General features: G+C 42.9%; 1 protein-coding gene across 1 annotated transcript; it reads left to right on the top strand.

Moving 5' to 3' along the window:
• Positions 1 to 496: 496 nt before the first annotated feature.
• CEP57 (centrosomal protein 57) lies at positions 497 to 22207 on the top strand. The gene is made up of 11 exons (XM_075727916.1): positions 497 to 572; positions 7009 to 7165; positions 10268 to 10447; positions 10757 to 10878; positions 11762 to 11878; positions 14221 to 14298; positions 15411 to 15515; positions 15675 to 15755; positions 16115 to 16359; positions 17044 to 17188; positions 19218 to 22207. Exons 1-11 carry the CDS (start codon positions 543 to 545, stop codon positions 19452 to 19454), a joined length of 1497 nt encoding a protein of 498 aa, XP_075584031.1. The 5' UTR covers positions 497 to 542; the 3' UTR covers positions 19455 to 22207.
• The last annotated feature ends 15 nt before the right edge of the window (positions 22208 to 22222 follow it).

The following is a 22222-nucleotide window of genomic DNA, read 5'->3' as shown; positions in this document are numbered from 1 at the left end:
GCCCCCGCCGCCCCCGCCGCCGCCAATCCCGCCGCGGGTGCCCTGCCCGGCCCTGGGCGCCGATTGGGTGGCCTCGCGGCCGCGGCGCCGATTGGGCCGCCCCGGGCGACTTCTGCTTCCCGATTGGTTGAAGTGCGGGGGCTCACTTTGACAAAGACCATCCTCTTCCGCCGTCCGCTCTCCGCGCGTGCGCGGCAGGCGCCGTGAGCCGCACACGAATCCCGCGGCCGCTCGCTCCTCCCGCGCGCCTCCTCCCCGCTCAGGCGATTGGCCGCAGGAAGCCGCACCGCCTCTGGTGCCTCGTCCTCTTCGATTGGCTGAGAGGCGCCGTTCTTATTATTTATTGGGTAGCTCACGTGTCACTCAAACCTGAGTCTGTGACGGGCCCTCGTACTCCTCCGGGGCGGGGCTTAACCCCCTCTCCTCCCTTTTCATTGGTCAGCTGGGACATCAGTCAAGTGGCCCTCGATCGGCGCGGAGGGTGCCGCCGCACGGGTGTCGCGCCTTAAAGGGCCACGCACTAGTACGTGCGTCCGGCAGATATGGCGGCGGCGCGCAGTCAGCAGCGCACGGTGAGGCTCGGCGGCCGCCTCTGAGGGAGCGGCGGCTCGGCGGGAGCCTGCCCGGACCCCGCTGCGCGGCGCCGGGGCTGAGGGCCGGCGGAGCCCGCTCAGGCGTGCGGCGCCGAGGTCCCTGCGGCCGGGAAGGGGGAGGCGGGCCCGGGGCCTTCGCCCGCGCCGGAGCCGCGGCGAGGGGAAGGGCGGGCGATGCGGGGGCGGGAGCGGGCCGCGGCGGGCTCCGGGAGCGGCGGCCGGGCAGTGCGGGGCCGGCGGCCTGCCCGCCCCGGCGGCCGGGAGCAACGCGGGCCGTGCAAGCTGTCTTGTCTTTTAAATGCAGTGTATATATATGGAAACCCGTCACTTACGCGCGCGTATTTTATATAAACGACAGAAACGGAGAAGGATACTCCGCTATTTAAACAGCCCTCCTGCCGTGCCGGTGTCCGCAGAGCGTATTTGTAAGCGAACGGGAATAAAATGTTGTAATTCGCTTTATTTTCGGAGATAAATTTGGGGCCACGCTTTTGAGAACGCCTATTCCCGAGGCCGGAGGCTCGCCTAAACATCGGGCCGTGCGGTTGCGGGGCTGGGGCTGGGGCTGCTCCCTCCCGTTTGTGAGGCGACAATGTCGCCCCGAGCCTCGGCGTGACTCGGGCCTGTGCCCCGGTCCGTGGCGTGTGCGTGGGCAGCGAGCGGGCTGCTGTGGCGGTGACCCGCAGGTGGCTGAGCGGGGAGCTGGAATTCCCTCGCCCGCCTTCCTCGCAAGGCGCCGGGCGTGGAGAAGCAACGGGACCCGCGTCTCGATCGTGACAGGCGACATGGAGAAACGGGGGCTCGGCCAGAGCCAGCGCAGCGGGCTGGGCTGGGCTGGGAGGGTGCAGGCTGCTCACCTCCACCAGCTCCTCACCTCCGGCGCAGCTTTCCAGTTGGGTTTCTTGTTTGACTTTTTGGTTTGACCTTTGCGGCTTCCCGAAGGAAGGATGAGAAGAAACGGGCTCAAGCTGCGCCAGGGGAGGTTTAGGTTGGAAATCATGAAAAATTTCTTCACGGAAAGGGCAGTCAAGCATTGGAACAGACTGCCCAGAGAGGTGGTGGAGTCCCCATCCCTGGAAGTGTTCAAAAAACGGGTAAACGTGGCACTTCGGGACACGGTTTAGTCTAGTCTACCCTTGATTGGCTTAGAGTAGACTTGGTAGTGTGGGTTAATGGTTGGACTGGATGATCTTAAAGGTCTTTTCCAACCTAAACGATTCTATGATTCTGTGATTCTATGATCTTAAAGGTCTTTTCCAACCTAAACGATTCTATGATTCTATGAAGCCAAGTGGGTTTTTTGGTTGCTTTTTTTTCTTTGTAAGCGGCCGTGTCCTATGTAATACTTTGGAGGTGTGGAGATAGGGGAGAGAAGGCAGAATGATGGTGTGCAGGGTGTGTCTTGTGAGGATTCATGGTTTGGCGTCTCAACAGCTGCTTGGTGAGCACCCAGCTTGGTGTTCTCTCTTGTCTGTCTCTTATTCCTCTGCAGCGTGGCCCCGTATTTGCACCTGCACCAGCAAGAGTGATGACAGAGTGATTTGAGGACTCCCGTGCCCTTCCTGACTGGTATTTTTTCTAGCATGCATAGAGAACAATGTCAGAAAACTAGTTTTAGTCTTAAGTGGATGAATGTAGGCTGTTTAATTAGTTTAGTTAGTAAAACAAAACTTGCAGGAAAAAAGCTGCCCACTGAAGACTTCTTTATTTGTGGAAAAAAAGGAAGAAAGCAAACTTTATGCTGTCTGAACTTTGAAAATAGTTGCTTTTAATACATCTAGAACACTACAGCAGAAACGTACCAAAAAAAATACTGTATCGTGCCAGCATTTTTTCTCCCTTATTTGATGTAATGGCTTGACTAAGTTAACTTTTTAATGTCTGCTCTTAACTAGGGATGTTATTTAAATTTAGAGCATTCCTGACTCAGTTCTGTATCAGGCAAGCACAGACAGCACTTAGGTTGGCCTCTGGGTGATAGGGGTGTTCTTCCTTCCCCGCTCTCCAGTAATGCAGTCAGTACTGAGGGATGAGGGCAGGCTGCTAATTGAGATTGTCCCTCCAGAAAGGCTATTTTGAAAGTTTCACTAACTGGGTAGTTGGATATTTTGTGCTCCGTGAACTCAATACCTGGTTATTCTGGTTTTTTCCTAGTCTTGAGATAATTTCCCCTATTTCAGCTTCTGGGGTTTTGGTGGGTTGGTTTTTTTGGTGGGTTGGTTTTTTGTTTTTTTGAGGACTACTGGGTGTCATTTAAAGCATTACCAAGCTTCAGGTTTTTTTTCTCCTGTTCTTAGCACCCATATAAGAACTTGCAATACACCCGCTCTAATTTAGTCCCTTTTCCCAGTGCCAAAGTGCTAGTACCAAAGGCTCTGGCTTCGTGCCCTCATGCTTTTTTGTTGCAGTTATTGCCTGAGAAATTTTCTGCATTTTTCTGCCTCTCTGGTTCTACAGTTTGTTTATAAATCATTGTTATTTTTACTGTCCAGGGATCTAGCCAAATTCTGTATGGTAGTGACAAAAACATAGAGCTTTTTTTTTCTTTTTTTTTTTTTCCTTTGGTATAGCAGTGAGATTAATACCCATCTGGAAAGTTTTCCACAGTGTGCTGTATTTCTTTACTGCACCGGAGAAGTAACAATGTTATGGTCATTGTTGTCATCTACACAAGCTGCTTGGTTTGAAAAGTGTTGCTGATTCTTATTTTAAAACTTTCCATATGAGGTTATGTTTGTTGTTTTTTGGGGTGTGTCCCCCCCCACACACACACTGTGTTTAGTCTTTGGGAGCTTCAGGATGTTGCTGCTTGTTACTGGTGTGTTAAGCTGTTGCTGCTCTGTGTTTTTAATGTTCCCTTTTGCATGCTTGAGGAGGCAGGTGATAGGCAGTGGTAGCAGCAATGGATTTTGGAAGGCAATGTCCTCAGACCAGCGAAGGTTAAATGTGCTCAGCTCTCTACCGCTACGTAACGCTGGTGCGCTTGGCTCCTGGTGGGACTGCTGAGCTGCTTTCTTTACGATTATGAGGCTTTAGTGTGGCTTAAGGAAAGACCACAGGGAGTACCCAGAGTGAGGGGAGAAGATGTAGTTAGCAAATAGAATCATAGAATGTTTTGGGTTGGAAGGGACCTTTAGAGGTCACCTAGCCCAACCCCCCTGCAGTGAGCAGGGACAGCTTTAACCAGATCAGGTTGCTCAGAGCCCCGTCCAACCTGACCTTGAATGCCACCAGGGATGGGGCCTCCACCACCTCTCTGGGCAACCTGTTCCAGTGTATTACCACCCTCATTGTAAAAAATTTCTTCCTTATATCCAGTCTAAATCTATTCTTCTTTAGTTTAAACCCATTACCCCTTGTCCTGTCACAACAGCCCTTGCTCAAAAGATTGTCCCCATCCTTCCTGTAGGCCCCCTTTAAGTACTGGAAGGCTGCACTAAGGTCTCCCCGCAGCCTTCTCTTCTCCAGGATGAACAACCCCAACTCTCTCAGCCTGGCCTCGTAGGAGAGGTGCTCCAGCCCTCGGATCATTTTTGTGGCCCTCCTCTGGACCCGCTCCAGCAGGTCCATGTCCTTCCTGTGCTGAGGGCCCCAGAGCTGGACGCAGCACTGCAGGTGGGGTCTCACCAGAGCAGAGCAGAGGGGCAGAAATCACCTCCCTCAACCTGCTGGCCATGCTGCCACATTGGTGGCCTAGCTCTGAGATTCAGAACAAAACATGGAGTTCCCTGATTTTCAGATGGATTTGTTTATGTTTCAGGATTTTCCTGAGCATTGCAGCATGATGCTCCCCGTGAGAATTTCCAAGAGCAGAAACAGACTTAAATAATTTTTAATGACTTGAGAGCAATCGAGGAGAGGAGCAGAGAACTGGTGTGATAATTGAGTCTGAGATTTGTGATGGGAAATTCCTTGGTGCTGTTTCATAAAGTTTCTCACGTTTTTCACTCCGGTTATTTAGAAGTCGCTATTTGTGAAACAGAATATAAACTAGTCTTTTGCTCAAACATATAAGAAAACTATACTTAGTAGCAAGTGATTATTTAGACAGAAGCAAAGAATGATTGCCTATACTATGGACAATATTTCAGCACAATTTTTTCAGTATTTATGTCAAACGGATATCTGTACTGACTATTACACTACTCAAATTAGTGCTTGTACCTTGCATCTAGGTGAAATTCAGAAGACATGCAACCAGTCAAAAGCCTGTTTTTGTTTTGCTTTGTGTAACTTGGTGTTCAAGCCTTGGAGTATGCTAACTTTTACTTTCAGTTAGTCTGCTGTTGGCTAGAAAAGTGTTACTTATGTCAGTAAAAACAAGGAAAAGTCCTGTAGTTGAGTTTTTTACTGAGTCATTTTTAAATCACAGACATGTTTCACTTGTAAAATCTTAAAGACATCTAGGAAAGTGGTGATGCTGGCAGCCCTACTTTGAGTGAAAACCGATTCCCCTTTTTTTTTTGACTGTTTCATGGGATACCTTTGATTTGAATCAATAGCAGATAGTGTGTTGATATTTGAATCAATAATTACTGTCGTTTGAGTTGCTGAGGCTTACGTTGCTGCTGTTATTCTATTGCCTGCCGCATAAAGTACTGTGTTTTGCTTGGTACATTTTTACTTCATTATTTGGTCATCTTATTCTGTGTTCATCAGTTCAGCACCCTGTAACGCTGATGGTATTTTTGCAGGAGTGAGGTTTAGGTCTTGATGTTGGCATCTGACAGGCTTTCATTCTGTTTTAAATTCACATGTTCTAGTTAGACCAGTATGGCTGCTGCACATAAAAGCAGTGTGTATATGCATGCATACAAAAACGTGTTCAAAATGTTTTTATTACTATATTCTTTATTAGGGATTAGTGTTTTAATTGGCTTTCTGTGGTAGCAAAAGTTCTTGTGCAAATGTGGTTATTCCAAGAAAAGCAGTTATGTCGTGTAGGAAAATGTTATAAACACAAACTGCAAAGCATTCATAAAACTGTGCTTAGAAACACTGATTGATACATTCAGAATACTTAGGGTCTTAATTTTCTTGTCCACAATGAATCACTTCATTTTAAGAGGAAATTGGCTGTATATAGGCTTTAAATAACTTAAAATTTTCTTAAATTTTTCCCTGTATTATTTATCTTCCTTATAATGTGTTTTGGGCCGTTGTCTAATACGCTATGAGATACTTACATAAATACTTTCTGTATTTTAATTTAGGTCACAATATGCTCCCAATGGTTGGTATTTGCAGAAGCCTAAAAAAACCCTACTAAGATCAGCAATTGCTCAGTTGACATATTAGTGAGGTAAATGCTCTGTGGAAAGCTGTAGGAGCATTGCATCTGCCTGCAGCCCACTTCTCCCTTAGGTTACCTTCAAATCCCGTTATTGAAATGTTTAGTGGTGGGTATAGTAGAGACAAATTACTCTTGCACGCTAAAAATAAGCATTCATATTTTTTTAATTAATATGCACAAATTGGAAAGCTTAGGCCAGGTGGTCAGTTTTTGAGTCAAAACTATAAACACGGTATACTCAGTGCCGTGGCCCTTTTGCTTAGAAGAATCTAGAAAGCACATGGTTTAATGGTATCCTGAGTGCTTAGCATGTTCAGAGCTAGGTGGTCCCCTTTGGTCATTGCAACATCCAAAACCCAGCAAACATTTGAAAGTTGATGTAGACTGCTGGGAAATCCGTGGTCTCTGTGGCTGTGTTTTCGAGAACAGTCTCAAGCTGATCTGCGTTGCTGCTCAGAGGCAGAGGTACCTTCCCGGCCGTCATCTGCTGCTGCTTTTCTTGTGCTGATACCACTAATGCGGTGTAGCATGAAGTCACCTAGGTATCTCTGCTGGTGAGGCGCAATCTGTGCGTGGAAGGATAGGAAAGATGACTTGAAGCCAGTGGAAAAGAGGGGTTGGGACTGCGTAGCTGGGAGGGTGAGGAGAGAGCGTGTCCTCTGCCCCATCTGCAGTCGGTGAGCCATTTTGTTAGATGAGTGGATGTAGAACTGCGGTCCTGGGTGTGTTTTTATCAGGCTTGGCCACCTTAGTACAGTATCTTGCATGCAGTAAGGGTAATCAGTAGTTCAGAAGGCAGCTATTTTCCAACTGACTGGTGTATTATCTTCTCACAATAAGCAAGAGGCAGTATGAAGCAAGTAGAAAACAAAAGTGGAATCAGAAACTAGTATGGAAAAGATATTTTCTTTCTGATACTGTTTTTAGTGTAGGGGAGTTGGATGTGAAAGTGACACAGCCTAAGGCTGTAAGGAAGGAAATACAGCTTTTGAGGTATTAACAGTGTCATGCAGCGATATTTCTCCACACCATCTAATTGGATTCTTCTTTTTTTTTTTTTTTTTTTTTGTTGTTGTGACAGAGAAACCAATGTGCTGAATAATAGATTTGTTTTGTTTTCAGGGTGATCTACACAAAACTCGCAACTCTGCGTCAGCCACAGATGGACTCTCTGCAACTTCATTTATAGAATACCCAAAGTACAAGCCATTTATTAATTCAGATTTGCTGCGGTCCCCACGGAAACCAGTAATTCCATATCCTGAAAGCAACAGCAGAGGTAATAGTTCAGCAAAGTTGTTTTCTTAGCTGTTTCCAAACCATGTGGCGAAGTACTGTATGTCCACATCTACAAAGGTTGTAGTATTTTTATTCTTTTATCACTTCCTAGTCATGTGCAGGTCACTTGTTTTGTCAGTCCTTTGCACTTCCTTTTCTGAAGAATACCTAATGAAAAAGGTCGTCTTACAGCTGAAGAAAGATGCTCCTCTTCAGTAGTAGAGAGCTGTAAAATTGGCCAAACACTTTGTGAAATTGTCCCAACATGTTTTCTTTGCCTCTTCTCCAGTCCTCTTCTCCCTCAGTCTTTCTTCTGAGTTCACAGCTGTGTTTGAAATAAGGATACTTTAGTCCCCAAAACGGTTTGGAGCTAAGGAAGAGGTTTAGTGCTGTTGCAATGGGAAAGCTTGTCATGGACAAAGGGTGTGGTGAGACTATTTATTATATCAGTGAGGACTTAGAGCATACAAAAAAAGTATTATGCAGCATAGGGCTGAACAGAGAGATCACCACACAAAAAAGGGATGCGATTTTACTCCCATTTATTCTTCCTTGTTTCTAGGCTATTCCTTCTCCCTGCTTTCCCACTCTGGTCCTAGTGTTCATCTCCAGATAAATAGATTTGTCTTGCTTGACCTGACATGAACAAAAACATTCTTGGTTAGTTTTCTGTTGTTTTCGTGAATTGGCTTGTCATGCAATGAAACATACTCCAGAGCTGCCTTGGGGTAAGTACGGGAGGCAGCAAGGGGAGTTGGGAGGCTAGAGCAGCACTGATCCTTTGATGTGAGCTGTTTGGCTCAGGGTCATTGCAAAAATACATCCTTTAAGACTGGAGTTGCATGGAGGCTTAAGGGTATGAAAAACTTGATTTTTTTTTTTTTTTTTCCCCCCTTATAGGGAGAACAGTGATGAAGATTTAGGATGAATCCTAGTATTACCCAAACTAAGTAAAAAAACCTCAGCATGATAGGCTCGAGTCCCTGTTCCAATACCGTAATTCATGTCTGAATTACTAGAGACCAATATGTTAATGACCTAGTAGGTGAAATCTGAATTCTTGAAGTGCTATTTAAAATGCAGTATATGCTCAATGCCATCAGTTTTAAGAGTGCCGTTGACACAAAACTAAAGGAACCTTGTGACAGATAAAAAATCGGATGTGCAGGAAAGAGCTTCCTTATGAATTACTGATGTAGGCGTATTTTTGTAGATTGTGTTGCACGTTGCATTAGTGACATCTTTTGACTTCCAAACTTTCGCTTGGCAACTTTTTTCAAGCAGGGAATCTGCCAACTCTGAAATTTAAGTGCAGAGACAATATGATAAATTATATCCCATTTTAAAAATTATGAAGTGTCTTTGTTTTCAAAAAATGTTTAAATATGAATACATACTGAAAATTAAATCCAACAGCAATGATCCAATATCTTACTCTTTTTGCATAGGTTTTAAAAATGCAAAAATGTTCCAGAGTGTATATTTTAGTAAGGTTAAGGATATGGGAATTAACTTCAGATGAGAAGGTAGATTTGATTATTCTTGGGGGTCCTTGCTGCTCCTTCTACCCCCTAATTTAAAAAAAAAAAATCAAATTGAGTGTAGTAAATTCTGCGTATTTTGGTTTGAATTTCTTTGTGTTGTGTATGTGTGTGTCTTGGCATACATAGTTGGCTTTAATACTCTAATAAGGGTGACTGAATGATACTTGTCATTGTGTTTGGTTTCATCTTTATTTGTTTCCTGAATTGCTTCATTCCTGTGTTTTGTTAGTCATTTTTGTAAACGTACAGAGGTTTCAATTTAGCTGTAAGGATAACAGTAACGAAGCTGTTCATGGTTCCAGCTGTGCCCATTTCAACTGAATCCTGGTAACAGAAACATAAGGAAAGAGAAGAGGGTGCAGTTGGTGACTCTGATGCTGCAAACAGGGCCAAGCTATCTATAGCTTCTCCTTAACTGTGACTGCTGTCACCCACGTCTTATTTACTTAACAGTTATCTTAAAGGAGGAAGTTTTTACTGCTGTGATACTCTAATGTGCTATTCTGAATTTCAAGATTTGATGAGTTTTTACTCTGGAACAAATTAATTCTGACAAGGATTTTTCCTTTTTTTGTTGTCTGATGCTCAAACAAATACACATTCCCAACTTTTCTGTGCTCATGCATTTGGTAATAAAGGTGGTGTGTTCTTTTTCTAGAGTGGGTTTAAGCACAAAGGAGTGGGTTAATGTGACCTTGCAGATTAGGCTGCTATATGAGCTGTCTGTACACATGTTCCTGTGTTTTACTTTAACAGGATTGTATAGGGGAAAGGGTTTATCGTTATGGGTCCCTTTGCAAAAAACAATACAGCCAAGAGACGTAATACATCAGATTACCAGCAGATGGTCTAATTGCAAGGTGATGCGAGTTGCATTACAACTGCTTTTCTTTTTGTGGTGATGAATAGATAAAGGTTTTGTTCAGTAATTGTTAAAGCAGGGAATGGAACAGAAAAAGGGAAAGCTGTTCAGCTCAAAGGAGATGCATGTCTTGGGTGGCGAGGAGGGGAACACAAGTGCAAAAACAGAAGAATCAAAAAAGAGCTGTCACTTAGAGAAAGAAACATTTTTATAGCCTTTCTAATAGCTAACCTTTTTTCTGCTCTACGACCATTCATAGGAACATTGTGTTTGTGTATTTGTTGTGCTAGCATGCACTTGTAGAGGAATAATAGTGTAGAGAACTGCCAGTGTTGTAACTATCTAGTTGTGACCTTTGATTTCCTTCTGATAAAGAGTCAGAAGATGCACTGTTTGCACTTAATCTCCACTTAATCTCCAGAATATTTATGTGCCTTGTTCTGGGAAATGGATGCATCTTTCCCAAATGTTTCAGATGAAGGTGTGCACCAAGGGCATCTACTTGTTTGAGACTAGTTGCAGAATCAGTTATGGTTTAAAAGGAAGCAGGTTTTAATTCCTGGAAGGAGTCTTGGATGCTGGTAAGGAACGCTCTGACTTCCTTACATAACATGCTTTTATAAAAACGTTTCAAGTTCAATGTATCTTGAAGTGGTGATTTAATGGTATCTAACAGAAGGTACTTGTTCAATTACAGCAATATTTTCTGCTCTGAAGAATCTCCAGGAAAAAATTCATCGACTGGAGTTGGAGCGGCTTCAGGCAGAGGAGAATGTGAAACACCTCAGCAGAGAAACAGCAGACTATAAAAAAGTACTAAGTGAACAAATGCAACACAAAGAGCATGACAAGACTGAAGTGTCAAAGAAAAATCAAGGTTGTTTGCAAACTTTATATAGATACTACAGAACACTGATGTGGATGAAACTTGAGTTTTATCAATGCATTAAACTATTTTAATTTACTTTGTTCAGCATCTTCTACTTTGCAGTGACGCGTGGAGTTACGAGGAAATAATTTTAAAAGCATACTTTCTTTTAGGGATTTGCATGCATACAGAATACACTTAATCAGTGGGTTTCTTTAGATGATCCTTTTCTTGTTTGTTTTGGAACTGTCCTGGAAACATCAAATCCCAGGAACAAGCAGTGCACGATTTCACTTTTATGCCTTCTATTATTTTCAGAACTGGCTTCTCAGCTGGCAGCTGCTGAGTCTCGGTGCAGCCTTTTAGAGAAACAGCTGGACTACATGAGGAAAATGATCCAGCATGCAGAAAATGAGAAGTCGCATCTCTTGGAGAAACAGGTGTGTTCTCAAGATTATCTCAGGATTAAATGGTAAAATCATGAACTATGTCATGATTTTTCATAGTTACTGTAATTTTAATATCTTTAAGGGTGGATGTCTATTTCAGCTGGCCTTTGTGTACTTAGGTGTGGATAATTTCCCTGCTTAAATTTCCCAGTCTTAACCAGGATCCTGGTATTTTCTGCCTTTGTGCACCTGTCTCTAAGCCAGTATCAGGCTCTAGTATTAATAAGAATTGTTTGCTTTTGCATGATTGGCTTACTGCAGTAGCTCGTTCTTATTCCTCAGTGTTATACCCATGTGCCACTGGAAAAAAACTCCCTTTTGTGTTTACACTCTTCAGGTCTTTGAGGATTTTCTTCACTAGTACTACTTTTGCTAAACTGGGGTTGAAAAACTGATTCTGTAGAAATAATAATAAAATTTCTGTTTCCCACCATCAGTGACTGTGGGATTTGGCCTGTATCTAAAATGAGCTTGAATTTTGTTTTATAGGAGTATGGATCACCTAGAGCTCTCTGTTCATTGGTCTCTGTGGCTGTCCTATTTCAGTCTATTAAGTATTTACTGAAGAAAAAAATTAAGCAAGCTATTTCTAATAGCTGAGTAATGAGGGGTTTTTACCACGTTGGGTTCGGAGGGAGGAAAGACTGCAGAATTCTCTTTCATCTGAATCTGGCTGATGTGAGATTCCCAACACTGGTGGACCAGTGGTGCAGTTTGCTCCCTAATTGTAGGACCATCTAAAATTGTGCAGCGGAAGCAGTAGTTCTTTTGGACTGTTTATGGGCCTGCTTTGTGCTGCAGACACAAGAGTTACTACAGATGGTCTTGTTTTATTGTCCTTATAATTGTTTTGCTTTTTGCTTCTCCTTTCAAGGGTTCGTTGGAGAGGGATCGGCTTCTTGATCAATCACATGTTCAGTCTAAGTTGGAAAAGCTGGATATGCTGGAAAAAGAGTACAGCAGACTTACTATGATGCAGTCGATAGCAGAGGTCTGTCATTTGTACTGGATACTGTTACCAGATTTATCTTGTTTATTGTAATCAGCACTTTATAGCTATATGTCAATAATAGAGCTGAGCAAAACTTTATGCTGTAGAGAAACACAGCAACTAAACATCTTTTTAAAGTTGAAGTGGTGGAAAAACTTGCAGTTACTGCTGGAACTCTACACGGCCAGGCAGGCTTTAGGTCAGTACACTTTGTTTAGCCTTAATGGTATCTGTTGGTGTTCCTCTTTTGTGGTTAGTTGGTGCCTAGGCATGTAGGATTGCGGGTGTTCCTGAGCTCCCAGCTTCTGACTTGCCTTGCATGCTACTCGATGCTAGCAGTTATATTCTGTTATGACACAGATCTGACTTGACTTGTAGGGGTTTGGTGTGGTTTTTTTTCTAGCCACTCACACTCCTCCTTAAGAAATGCAGTTACTATTGATTATTTTGCGTGCAGAATTATGGCGCCTGACATTGCTAGGCCTCTAGCACTGGCTGGCTGTCAGTGGGTTTGAACCAGTCTGCCTCTTCAGGATTCATTTCGAATCGGTAGTTTTTAAAAGTTCAGCATGACTGTGTTTGATCATATTCTTTCTGTATACCATCTGTGGTGTTGGCTTCTGAAATCCGGTCCCCATTCTACCTCCTTCTGCTGCTGCAGAGAGACCACAAGACTCCCAACACTCTGACTGAGCAGAGGGTTTTAGGCAGCCCAGTGCTGACCTGCAGGGCATTTTCTGTAGGCAGCCCAGTGCTGACCTGCAGGGCATTTTCTGTAGGCAGCCCAGTGCTGACCTGCAGGGCATTTTCTGTGCCGTGCTACCTTACGTGACGGGCAGCGTGGGCTGGGAAGGGTCTGTGTTCATCGTTAGCTGGCCCTCTGGCCTCTCCCTCTCAGTGATGGACCAATAATCCGCATAATACTTTTTTCTATAAGCAAGAAAAAAAATTTCTTTTGGGAATATACTTGGATAGCTAATTTGTAACAGGGTCTGTCACTGATGACACAGTAAGATACACTCTTGCTGTGCAGTTTGAGCTGCACACTGCAGCTGAGCAGCTGGTTGAGCGAATACTCATTTGTTTCAGTATAAAAGCATTGGCCCAGTTTCATGTCAGTCTTCAGCTCAAACAGAAGATTTGCTTCAGCATTTTCATATTAAAAATTCTGTTATACTTAGGTTAAACAAAGATCTTTGTGAGACTGACCACATGGAAATCCAGAATTGTGCCGCATGCTGTAAAGGGCAGAAGATGATTTTAAGTGACCTGGAATGTACCTGAATGGGGGTGGTGGTGTCAAAAGGGATCTTCTATTCAACAGAAAAAGTTGGTTCCTTTTATATAGTGCCTTTGTCCTCAATGTTTATCCAGGGTTTTGCCTTGAACGCCTTTGTATAACAGCTGGTTACATTAATCTTGCAGTTAATGCTTAAGTAAAGCAGAATTGAAATACTACTTCAGTGTAGTGGGTTTATAAACAGAAGTATACAAATGTAGCTGTTACTTTGAATTGCATGCTTTTCTGCCTTAAGTTTGATTAGTGGCTCTGTGAATAATCAGTCTTTGGGGGAAGAGGAGGGAAGTTGTTTTGCGTCCTGGAGCTCTGGATCATTTTTTTCACCCTGCTGTATAAAACCAGAAAGTTATCAAATAACTTTCACATTGGGAGTTTAAGTAAGTCTATCCTGCTTAAACAAGGTTTTCATCTTGTTGCAGGGTTTACAAAGAAATGTGTGCCTTTCCCCTTAACCCTTTTCTTTGAGAAGGGTTTTTGAAAGAGTTCTTACATGTCTTTAACCATAAAAAGATGAAATCACTTCAGTTTTGCTTAAAGATATCTCTGAGGCATCATATAAACTTTCCTCTCTCTTCTTTATTAAGAAGGTGGCTAGATGTTAAAAAATGCCTCTCTTCTAAGAGTTTAAGTTATAGATACTAGCAAAATTAGTGGTCTAAATAAAGCAAGTCTTCAAGCCCTTTTCTGGTACAGAGTCCTTCAGGATAATGTACACAAAACAACCTACTTTCTGGGGTTTTTTACAACTGAAGAGAAAGACAGCATTGTGTATTACTCTCCCTGTAGGCTGCAAGTTAAATACAGATACCAGTTGTGGAAGTAAAAATAGAAAAATCAATTGAGTTTTAAGCATAAGCACTTGACTGCTGTATTTATGCCTATACAGACAAAATGTCAGCAATACTTCTAATGCTGAAGTCTTCACTTAGCTTTAAGTTGTAAGTTGAACTGATACACTTTTGCTCAAGCTCTTAGTATTGCAGGCTTCAGGAAGAAAATAATTGTTTCATTAGTAATGCTATTTTTATTCAACTTTGACTAGAAAAAAATGAAAGAGCTGGAACAGAAGCTTCAGGAGGAAGAACACGCGAGGAAGCTTGTTCAGGAAAAAGCAGCTGAGGTAACCAACAGGAAATTTCTTTTGTACTGGTATGCACTGTAATTAGCTCTTCCTTTCCATCAACTTTTCAACTAAACTTGCTGAAAGTGCCTCCTATATACAGAATAATGAAAAGCTTGTGTTAGCCTTCCTCCCCCTGCCCCGCCCCATCTGAGGTTCTGAAGTTCTCTGAGCTTTTTGGAAACCTTTTACTAACAGCACCTGTGCACTGAAGCTTTATTTCTTCAGTAAGAGAAGCCAGTTGGAAAAGAGGAATAGAAATTCAGACTAATTCATAGCTGAGGATGTATGAGGATCTCTGCTTTAAATAGATCAAAGTCAACAAGTGTGCTCCCTGGTTCATAACTCTAACTAGAAATATTGTAGGAGGCAAAAAAGAGGCAACATACTATTGGTTATGAGCCCATAAGGACACTGGTCTTCTCCTAACCTTGAAGTGTTGTCTTCATTAAATATTCATTGTATGCTGAAGAAGTATGTAGGTACGTGTTAGGCTCTAGCATTAACCTTTGCCATGGGGGGGGGGGGGCGGGGAGGGGAGTGGTGTCTCAAATTAATCATGAGTAATTCTTCTGTGAATGCTTCTAGTTGAGATTGGTTAGGAGATGATTTCTAAAGCCATGCTGTAGCTTCCTGTTGGAAGGAACAGTGAAGCATATAGAGCTCACTGTTGACAGTGAGAATCCTGACCTTAACTCTTCCAACAGGTGGTTTGGGGTTTTTTTACTGTCACATTTAATAGAACAGAAGGAATAGTTGTCTGTTAACTATATGCCACAGGATCTATTGAGCAGGGGTGGGTGGCTCGAGTTCCCTAACATTTTGTCAAGTGTAAAGCACAGCTGATGTTTTGGCACTTGCCTGCATGGGAGTAATGCAGTAAGATTAATCTTCTAACTTACTAGGATTAGTGATGAGTAGCGCTACCAGAGGAAGTATTCTTGTTTAATGTTTAAATTGATCTTGGACTGCCGAAGCATCCTAAAAACTTGCAGCCCTTGCTTTCAGAGAGCCTGTATTTTAAAAATTCTTGTTTTGCAATTCTCAGCTATTCTGTCTCTGACTCCCTATTAATATAATTCCAGTAACTCCCCTTATTCCCTCAATTAAAGCTTCAGACAGGCCTGGAGACCAACAGACTACTGATTCAAGCAGCATCACCATTGCTTTCTCCAAAAGCAAGAAAACCCAGGAAAAAAACTAAGCAGCCAGAGAAGGTAACATGGGGGCAAGAGAAGGGTAATTACTGAGGAGTTAAATAAGAGTGTGTGCATGCAGTCAGGAAGGTAGGCTGCCTCTTTTATTACAAAGCAAAGGGAAAACGGGTTTGCTGTAGTGTCATCTTTCATAAACATTTCTCTCTTCTTTCTTTGCAGAAATGCTCTCTTACAAGCCATCTCACTACGCAGCCCCATTACAGACTGTGTCTGGGTGATGTACCCTTTGTAGCTGGGAAGGTGAGCTGCTTAATTCCAAAGCTTAATGCTCAGTAGCTGCAGCTCCTTAAGTGGCTTTGGCTTGGTGCACTCCTGACACCCAGTGGCCAGATCATTTCATTTTCTTTGACTCTTTTCTGCCAGTTTGTCTTCAAAAGGCTTGTTGAGTATCGATAACTTGCTGAAGTGGCATTTCCAAAAAAATGGGTCCTCTCTATGCTGCTAGTCAAGCTGTTCTTGGTAGTGCATATTCATTCAAACAAAAAATGCATTCTTGGCAGCAAATAAGAAATGTTACTGTTTTTAAATGTTCTCCATTAGTACCAAGTAGGTTGTTGACAATGCCATTTAAAAGAAGTCTCTTTTACTTTTCCTTTCAGTCTACCAGTCCCAGTCATTCAGTTGGTGCCAATGTCCAACATGTCCTACACCTGATGAAGCAACACTCGAAAGCTTTGTGTAACAGTCGTGTGGTAAATGATACTCCACTAGCAAAACCCATCAGTACCGGTCATCCTGCCAGCAAAAGCAGAAGGACATCGCTGCCAAAGGAATCTTCTTCATCTCAGGAAGAGCTCTCAGAAGTGCTGCTGACTTTACAAGATGAATTTGGGCAGATGAGTTTGTGAGTTCGGCATATTCTCCACTGCAGATCACGAATGTAGATGCTTTATATTTTTGCCTTTTGCTTTAAAGTTGGAAGGTTTTTCCTGAGAAAGGATTTAGTTTTGGGAAGTCTCTGGGATGTAATCTCTCTGTTCTACTGGCTGCGGAGGCTGTCATTTATTTTTGCAGTTAAAAATAAATTCTGATAAACAATCTGGACTGCATACCTGCTTTTATATGCAGCAGCATCAAATTTGTGAGGGGTCAGGGAGAAGTGTGGTAACGTCTGATGCAGTGGACAAATACTGCATTAAAGGACAGCTTTACTAGGCATTTTGCTTGTCCTGGTTAACAGAACATGAATTGTTGTCCTGCTGCACAACTGCAGTAGGTGCAGATACACAAAATAGTAACTCAATGAGTGCTGAGATCATGCCCTCAAAGGATTATTTGGTCATTTTGAATGTGTGAAGCTACTTATGTTACTGAGACTTAATGTTGCAGCGGCCTGCCACCAGGATGTGCTACTGTAATAATGCTGCTAACCAGTAAAACTGTTCTTACTAGTTTGTTGTGGCATGTTGAACATGTCTGGCTGCTGGTGCTATGGTTTCCTAGAAGTGTTATTTCTGAACTGGGTGTACGAGCATTAGAAGCCAAGGGAGTCTGATGTAAGCTTTGTTTTGTCTGAATTCCATGCTAGTGATCACCAGCAGCTGTCAAAGCTTGTCCAGGATGCCCCAACCATTGCAGTGAGGGAAGATCTGGAGAGGGAACTTGAGGCGCTGGTGGGAAAAATGGAAGCAAAGGCAGACCAGATCAGCAAAGTCCGGAGGCATCGGTTGCAGGTGAGTTACTTCTGACTATGTTCATGCTTCTGTAGAGCTGCTATCTTAAGGTTTTGGGGTTTTTGTTTGGCTTTTGTTTCGGGTTTTTTTCATTCTATCCTAATATAGCACTAACTGAATGAAGCAGAAATAACTACTGTAGAGCAGTAGTGCCTAGCTTTAGCTTTGATGTCCCAAAGTTAGTCTGCATACCTCCATCTCTATATCCCAGTATTTCTGCAGGAGTATCCTTTCTGTCTTAACATGTCACCCTGTCCTGGGCAGAGCTTTCACATCTGTTCTTGCATTGCATTTTACACTCCTCTCATCCCCAAAACAGGGAAAAGATAGTCTACTGTACGATAGCAAATCCCACAGCTGTTGAATTCTGTAAACACAGCATAAGCTGGTTGGACAATACACAAGCTGAGAAACAGCATACAGGGCTGGAAGGTGTGAGTCCACTTCCTGGGTGCCCAGCAGTTGGCCTGGGAGACATTTCTGGTCGGATATCTGATGTGTCGGGAGATACCTGTGTGCTGATCAGTCACTCTCACTCCTGGCTTGTGTCAAACAGCTGTGCGGAACCAAAGCAACCGCTTTGCCTGAGGCCCCTAGTGACAGCCAGCTACACAGATAGTGGGGGAAAGCCCTCGTGAAATGCTGTTCTTCACACTGAACTTCTTGTAACGTAACTGTATCTAAAGAGATACCTGGGTTCCCAGGGACTTTCACTGTTCTAACCCTTAAGAAATGCTGCTGTACCAGTTGGGACTTTTCCAAGTGATCATAGAATCATAGAATGCTTTGGGTTGGAAGGGACCTTGAGAGATCATCTAGCCCAACCCCCCTGCAGTGAGCAGGGATTGAACCCATGACCTTCTGTTGAGCTGAATCTTTTGATGGTTCTGCTTTGCTTGGAGCAAACGACCTAATTATGTTTTAATTTGCATTTTATACAACCTGAAATATCCATTTCAGTTTAACACAATTTTCAAAATGTTTTGAATAGTGTAGCCTATTCATTCAAAGCTATAAAACCTATTGATTCCCTATTTTCTCATAAGCTTCATTCATTTTAGTGAAACTCTTTCAAAGAGCTTAACCCAGTGTGTTTAATCTGGTTCAGTTCATATGAACCAAGAAGGTTCACCCTCGTCGGATGTAACTTACACAGAAAAGTACTGAGAGCACTGCTGCTGACATCCAGAATGGACATGTGAAATGTGTTCAAACAGCAGCATTACTCACCTTTGATCTCTTACAATCTTTAGAGGAGCTGTTGCAGAGAAACAGATGTGTAGTAGTTCCCAGTAGTAACGGTTCTGCATATTCTGAGGCTCCTGCCTAGCTATTGACAGAAGTTTTAGGAGTCAGCATTTAGGGAAATTGCTGCATGCTATGAACTAGGAGGAGGGAGCACCACTACCTGAAGTGAGGGGAACCGTGGAATCCAGCTGTTCTGCAGTTTGAGAATATGAACGTGTCTGCACCTCAGACTCTGTCCAGTTCCCCCCGAAGCTTATGCCAGCTCAGTCCTTGTGGCTGAGTGCTGAGTCTTACAGGCTGTGCTTTATAGTGCTGTGTGTGGATACCAGCCTTCACCTCAGCAGAACTTTGGTATTCTTTTTAAAGCTACATCTCTGATGGTGACTAGCTATTAAAATGATTAGTATGTGTGTAGAAAAATTTGTCCTCTGCTTTCTTAATCACTGGATGGTAACAGTGACAAATCAACTATCAACTTTTTGTCATATATAACTTTTTCTATTATGTTCATGGTGGAGACATTCCCCCATAATTAACTTGATGTTTTTTAAAGAGATAACCTAGTAGTTCAGACTACAAGCTGAACACAGTTCTAAAGATGTGAATACAGCAGTGCTGTGCAAGGAAAACAAAATATTTATTATTCAGGGTGACTTGGGAGCATCCATTTGCTTGGCTGGGTGAGGGGAGTGGTGGGATATTTCAGCTGTCTGGAGGAATTGCACAACGTAAACTGAAACAAGGTCACTGCTTAATGTTTTTCTTTGTGTTTCTCTTTCAGCTAGAGAGACTCAAGAGAGAATGCAAGTCCAAAAAGAATTCTGCTAAACAAATAAAAGACAGCAGGTCCCCTGTTAGTGAGGTTAAAGTAACAACTACAGTAACCACAAAAGGAAAGAATGCTGGTCCCATCAAAGTGAAACCTGGAGAGAAGAGTCGAAAAAATCTTCAGTTGTTGAGAGACATGCAGACCATACAGACTTCACTACAGAAGGATGATATCAGCTGGGACTACTGACTGTTCTACAGGAGATGTTCTTGACACCATCCCAGTCAAACTTCCTCCCATTCTGGATATAAAGCAGCTGCCTCCCTTGCTGTGTGAAAGAGACTACTGTATGCTAAGTGCACTTTTGAAATATGGGCCCTGAATTCTCCATCCCTGGGTCTGATTGTGTATATTATGGTCTAATTTAAAACACATTCCACTTTTAAGGTACCCAGCCACTGAATCTGAACATAGGTCTCCACCAGTTCCTTTTGTGTTACGGTTCCAGCAGTCCCTCCATTTTCTTTCCACGTTCATGTAGGTTGGCATGTGTGAAATGCCAGTGTGATTTCACACTTGTGGAACTGTGCATTGGGAGGCTTCACAAGATGCATCTTGTGGAAAGTGATGCTGCGGCCCAAAGTCTTAAGGGCTTTTGTCAGTTCTGTTCTGCGTGCAGCTGCAATTGCTCAAACTCTGAGAGTGTCTGAGGGAGAGCAGGTAGACCTGTTAAAGGTGTTCTGTGGAGCTCCCCTCAAAAAGCCTTCCTAGTTCTTGTTCAGTTACATGGCATTAGTCAGCGTTAATGGCAACGGATGTCTGAGTACTCAAAAAAGGAGCAAAATAACTTTTCCAAATTGTTTTGCTTAATGATGGATTGAATTCTTTTCAAGTCTGAAGACTGAAATTTTTCTACAGAAATCTTACTTTACGAAAAAGCTATAGATAGGGGATAATATCCTGTCTCTTAGTCCACAGCTTTGGGTGGTAAAGGAGCGAGATAAACCACAAGTGTTTTAAACTGCAAGTGCCTCAATCATGCCATTCAGTCCTGGCATCTTGCTTTTAACTTGAAATATGTGCTTTGAGCTATCTACTTGGGTAGTGGTGCAATTCATTTTGCACTCTGACTTGCACAGCTGAGTAAATGTTATTTATTATGTTAATAACGTAAAGACTTTCCTATTAATGGAATGTATAGAAGACCCAGATTACCCATTTTTACAGCTGAAAAATAATAAAGCCAGCTTGCCTGTTGAATGAATTGTGGGAAAGCTGCACTTCCTCTAAATTAACTTGATGTTTGCAGCACTGTGCCCCATCCAGTGAGCTTTTTGTGGTGAAGTAACATGTCCCTGGTCAGGGTGATGCATATGAGCTGCTAGCAAGCTGCAGGTGAGGTGAGGCTGAGAGCTGCCCACCCACAGGCAAAGGGCAGGGAAGGGTGGGGTCAACACAGGGAGAAGGGATTTGAGCTTTACTTACCTGTAGGTGATCCGCCCTGCTTGCCTCCGAGGCACAGAAGGTTTTAGCTGTGAAGGGAGAACTCAGAAGCTGTTAACCAGGCCTGGAGCCATCCTGCTTAACTTCATTTATGTTAGACATGGGCTCCAGGTAGCTGGAGTAACCGCTTGGAGAGCAGCTCATCCCAGAGGTTCCTAGAGATAGCAGCTGAAACGACCCTCAGTAATTCTGCCTGGGAAGGACCTCTGGGATCAGCTTGCTCAAAGATGAGTTAACTTCAGCATTACCTCAGGCTGTCCTCAGGCAGCTCCTTACTGATGGAGGGCTTAGGAGTATTTTAGGCTCTGTATGCGCTGCATACAGCTATTGAGGTGCCTGAGTTGGAGTTAAGCCCACTGGGGTGAGAGCAACAAGGAGCAGGCATTCAGTTGATCCCAAATCATCCCAGTGAATTTGCGCTTAACAAGAGTTACACAGAAAAATGTGAATCCTCCTTTTACACAGAAGTTACTATGCTAAAGCACTGTTAAAGTGCAGAAATTGTTTTGGTTTGGGGATTTTTTTTTTTTTTGTGAAAGCATTTTTGTAATACTGAGCAGCTAAGCACTGTATTTGTATTAATACTGGTTTGTATAGGATAAGAGAAACTTGTCCAAAGATTAATTTTGCTTTCTTGTCATTCTAAATTTCAGAGTGTAAACATTAGCATCTTGCAAGACCATCTGCAGAAGAATGAGAGATTTGGATTTGACATACTAAATTTTCAGTGCTATTTTATTAATGTTTTCACGTCCTACAAGTCCTTTGGAGAACCACATAGCTGCAAATAAGAGCACAGGAACTTTACCCATTTATCAATTTTTATTAGTGTTAAGGAAACCAAACAGCCTTCATCAAGAAACAAAATATACACAGTCAATTTGCTAATACGGAATAATGCTATGAACCATCTTACATAGTGATTGTACATAAGAGCAGATCCGGATTCTTTGCACTATAGAATTGTATGTCTCAGGCCACCCTCTAACAAATGCAGTGCTGCTGTAGAGCCTGTTACTCACTCTGTCAGAAGGTGGCTGTGGATTGCTGTGTAAGTACTGAGACACGGATTGGAGCAGAGCAGGAAGAGATGGAGACTGCAGGGGGAAATTGTTACTGCCTCAGAGGGAATGTGGCTTTTGAAAGTACTTAGCTGTTTGGAAGAGCAATGGGGCGGTCATGGTTTCATCAAGTATGTTTTTTATCTCCACTTCTACAGCAAAATTTGTATTAAAATTGAATTTGGACTTTAGTCAGGTGACACTAATTCTTGAAGTACGCCATGAGGAAAAAGACCTAAACATAACAGGGCTCAGAAACTGGCTAAGCTGTTTAGTCTACCAGAATAACCTTAAGCAGCAGTTGCAATGCAGGCAGAAAGGCTTCTTTGGTTGATAGACAGTTGCTTCCATTAGTTAACAGAAAACGGAAATATCTTAAGTACGCCACTATGATCCTGCACTAAAGAAGCATTAAAGTCACTAATTACGCTTACCCGAGCGACGCGAGAGGAC

Source organism: Pelecanus crispus, chromosome 1 (assembly GCF_030463565.1).
Source record: "Pelecanus crispus isolate bPelCri1 chromosome 1, bPelCri1.pri, whole genome shotgun sequence".
In the NCBI taxonomy this organism is placed as follows: Eukaryota; Metazoa; Chordata; class Aves; order Pelecaniformes; family Pelecanidae; genus Pelecanus; species Pelecanus crispus.
Note: the sequence above shows the minus strand (reverse complement) of the source record. Positions and strands in the feature narration are given on the sequence as shown.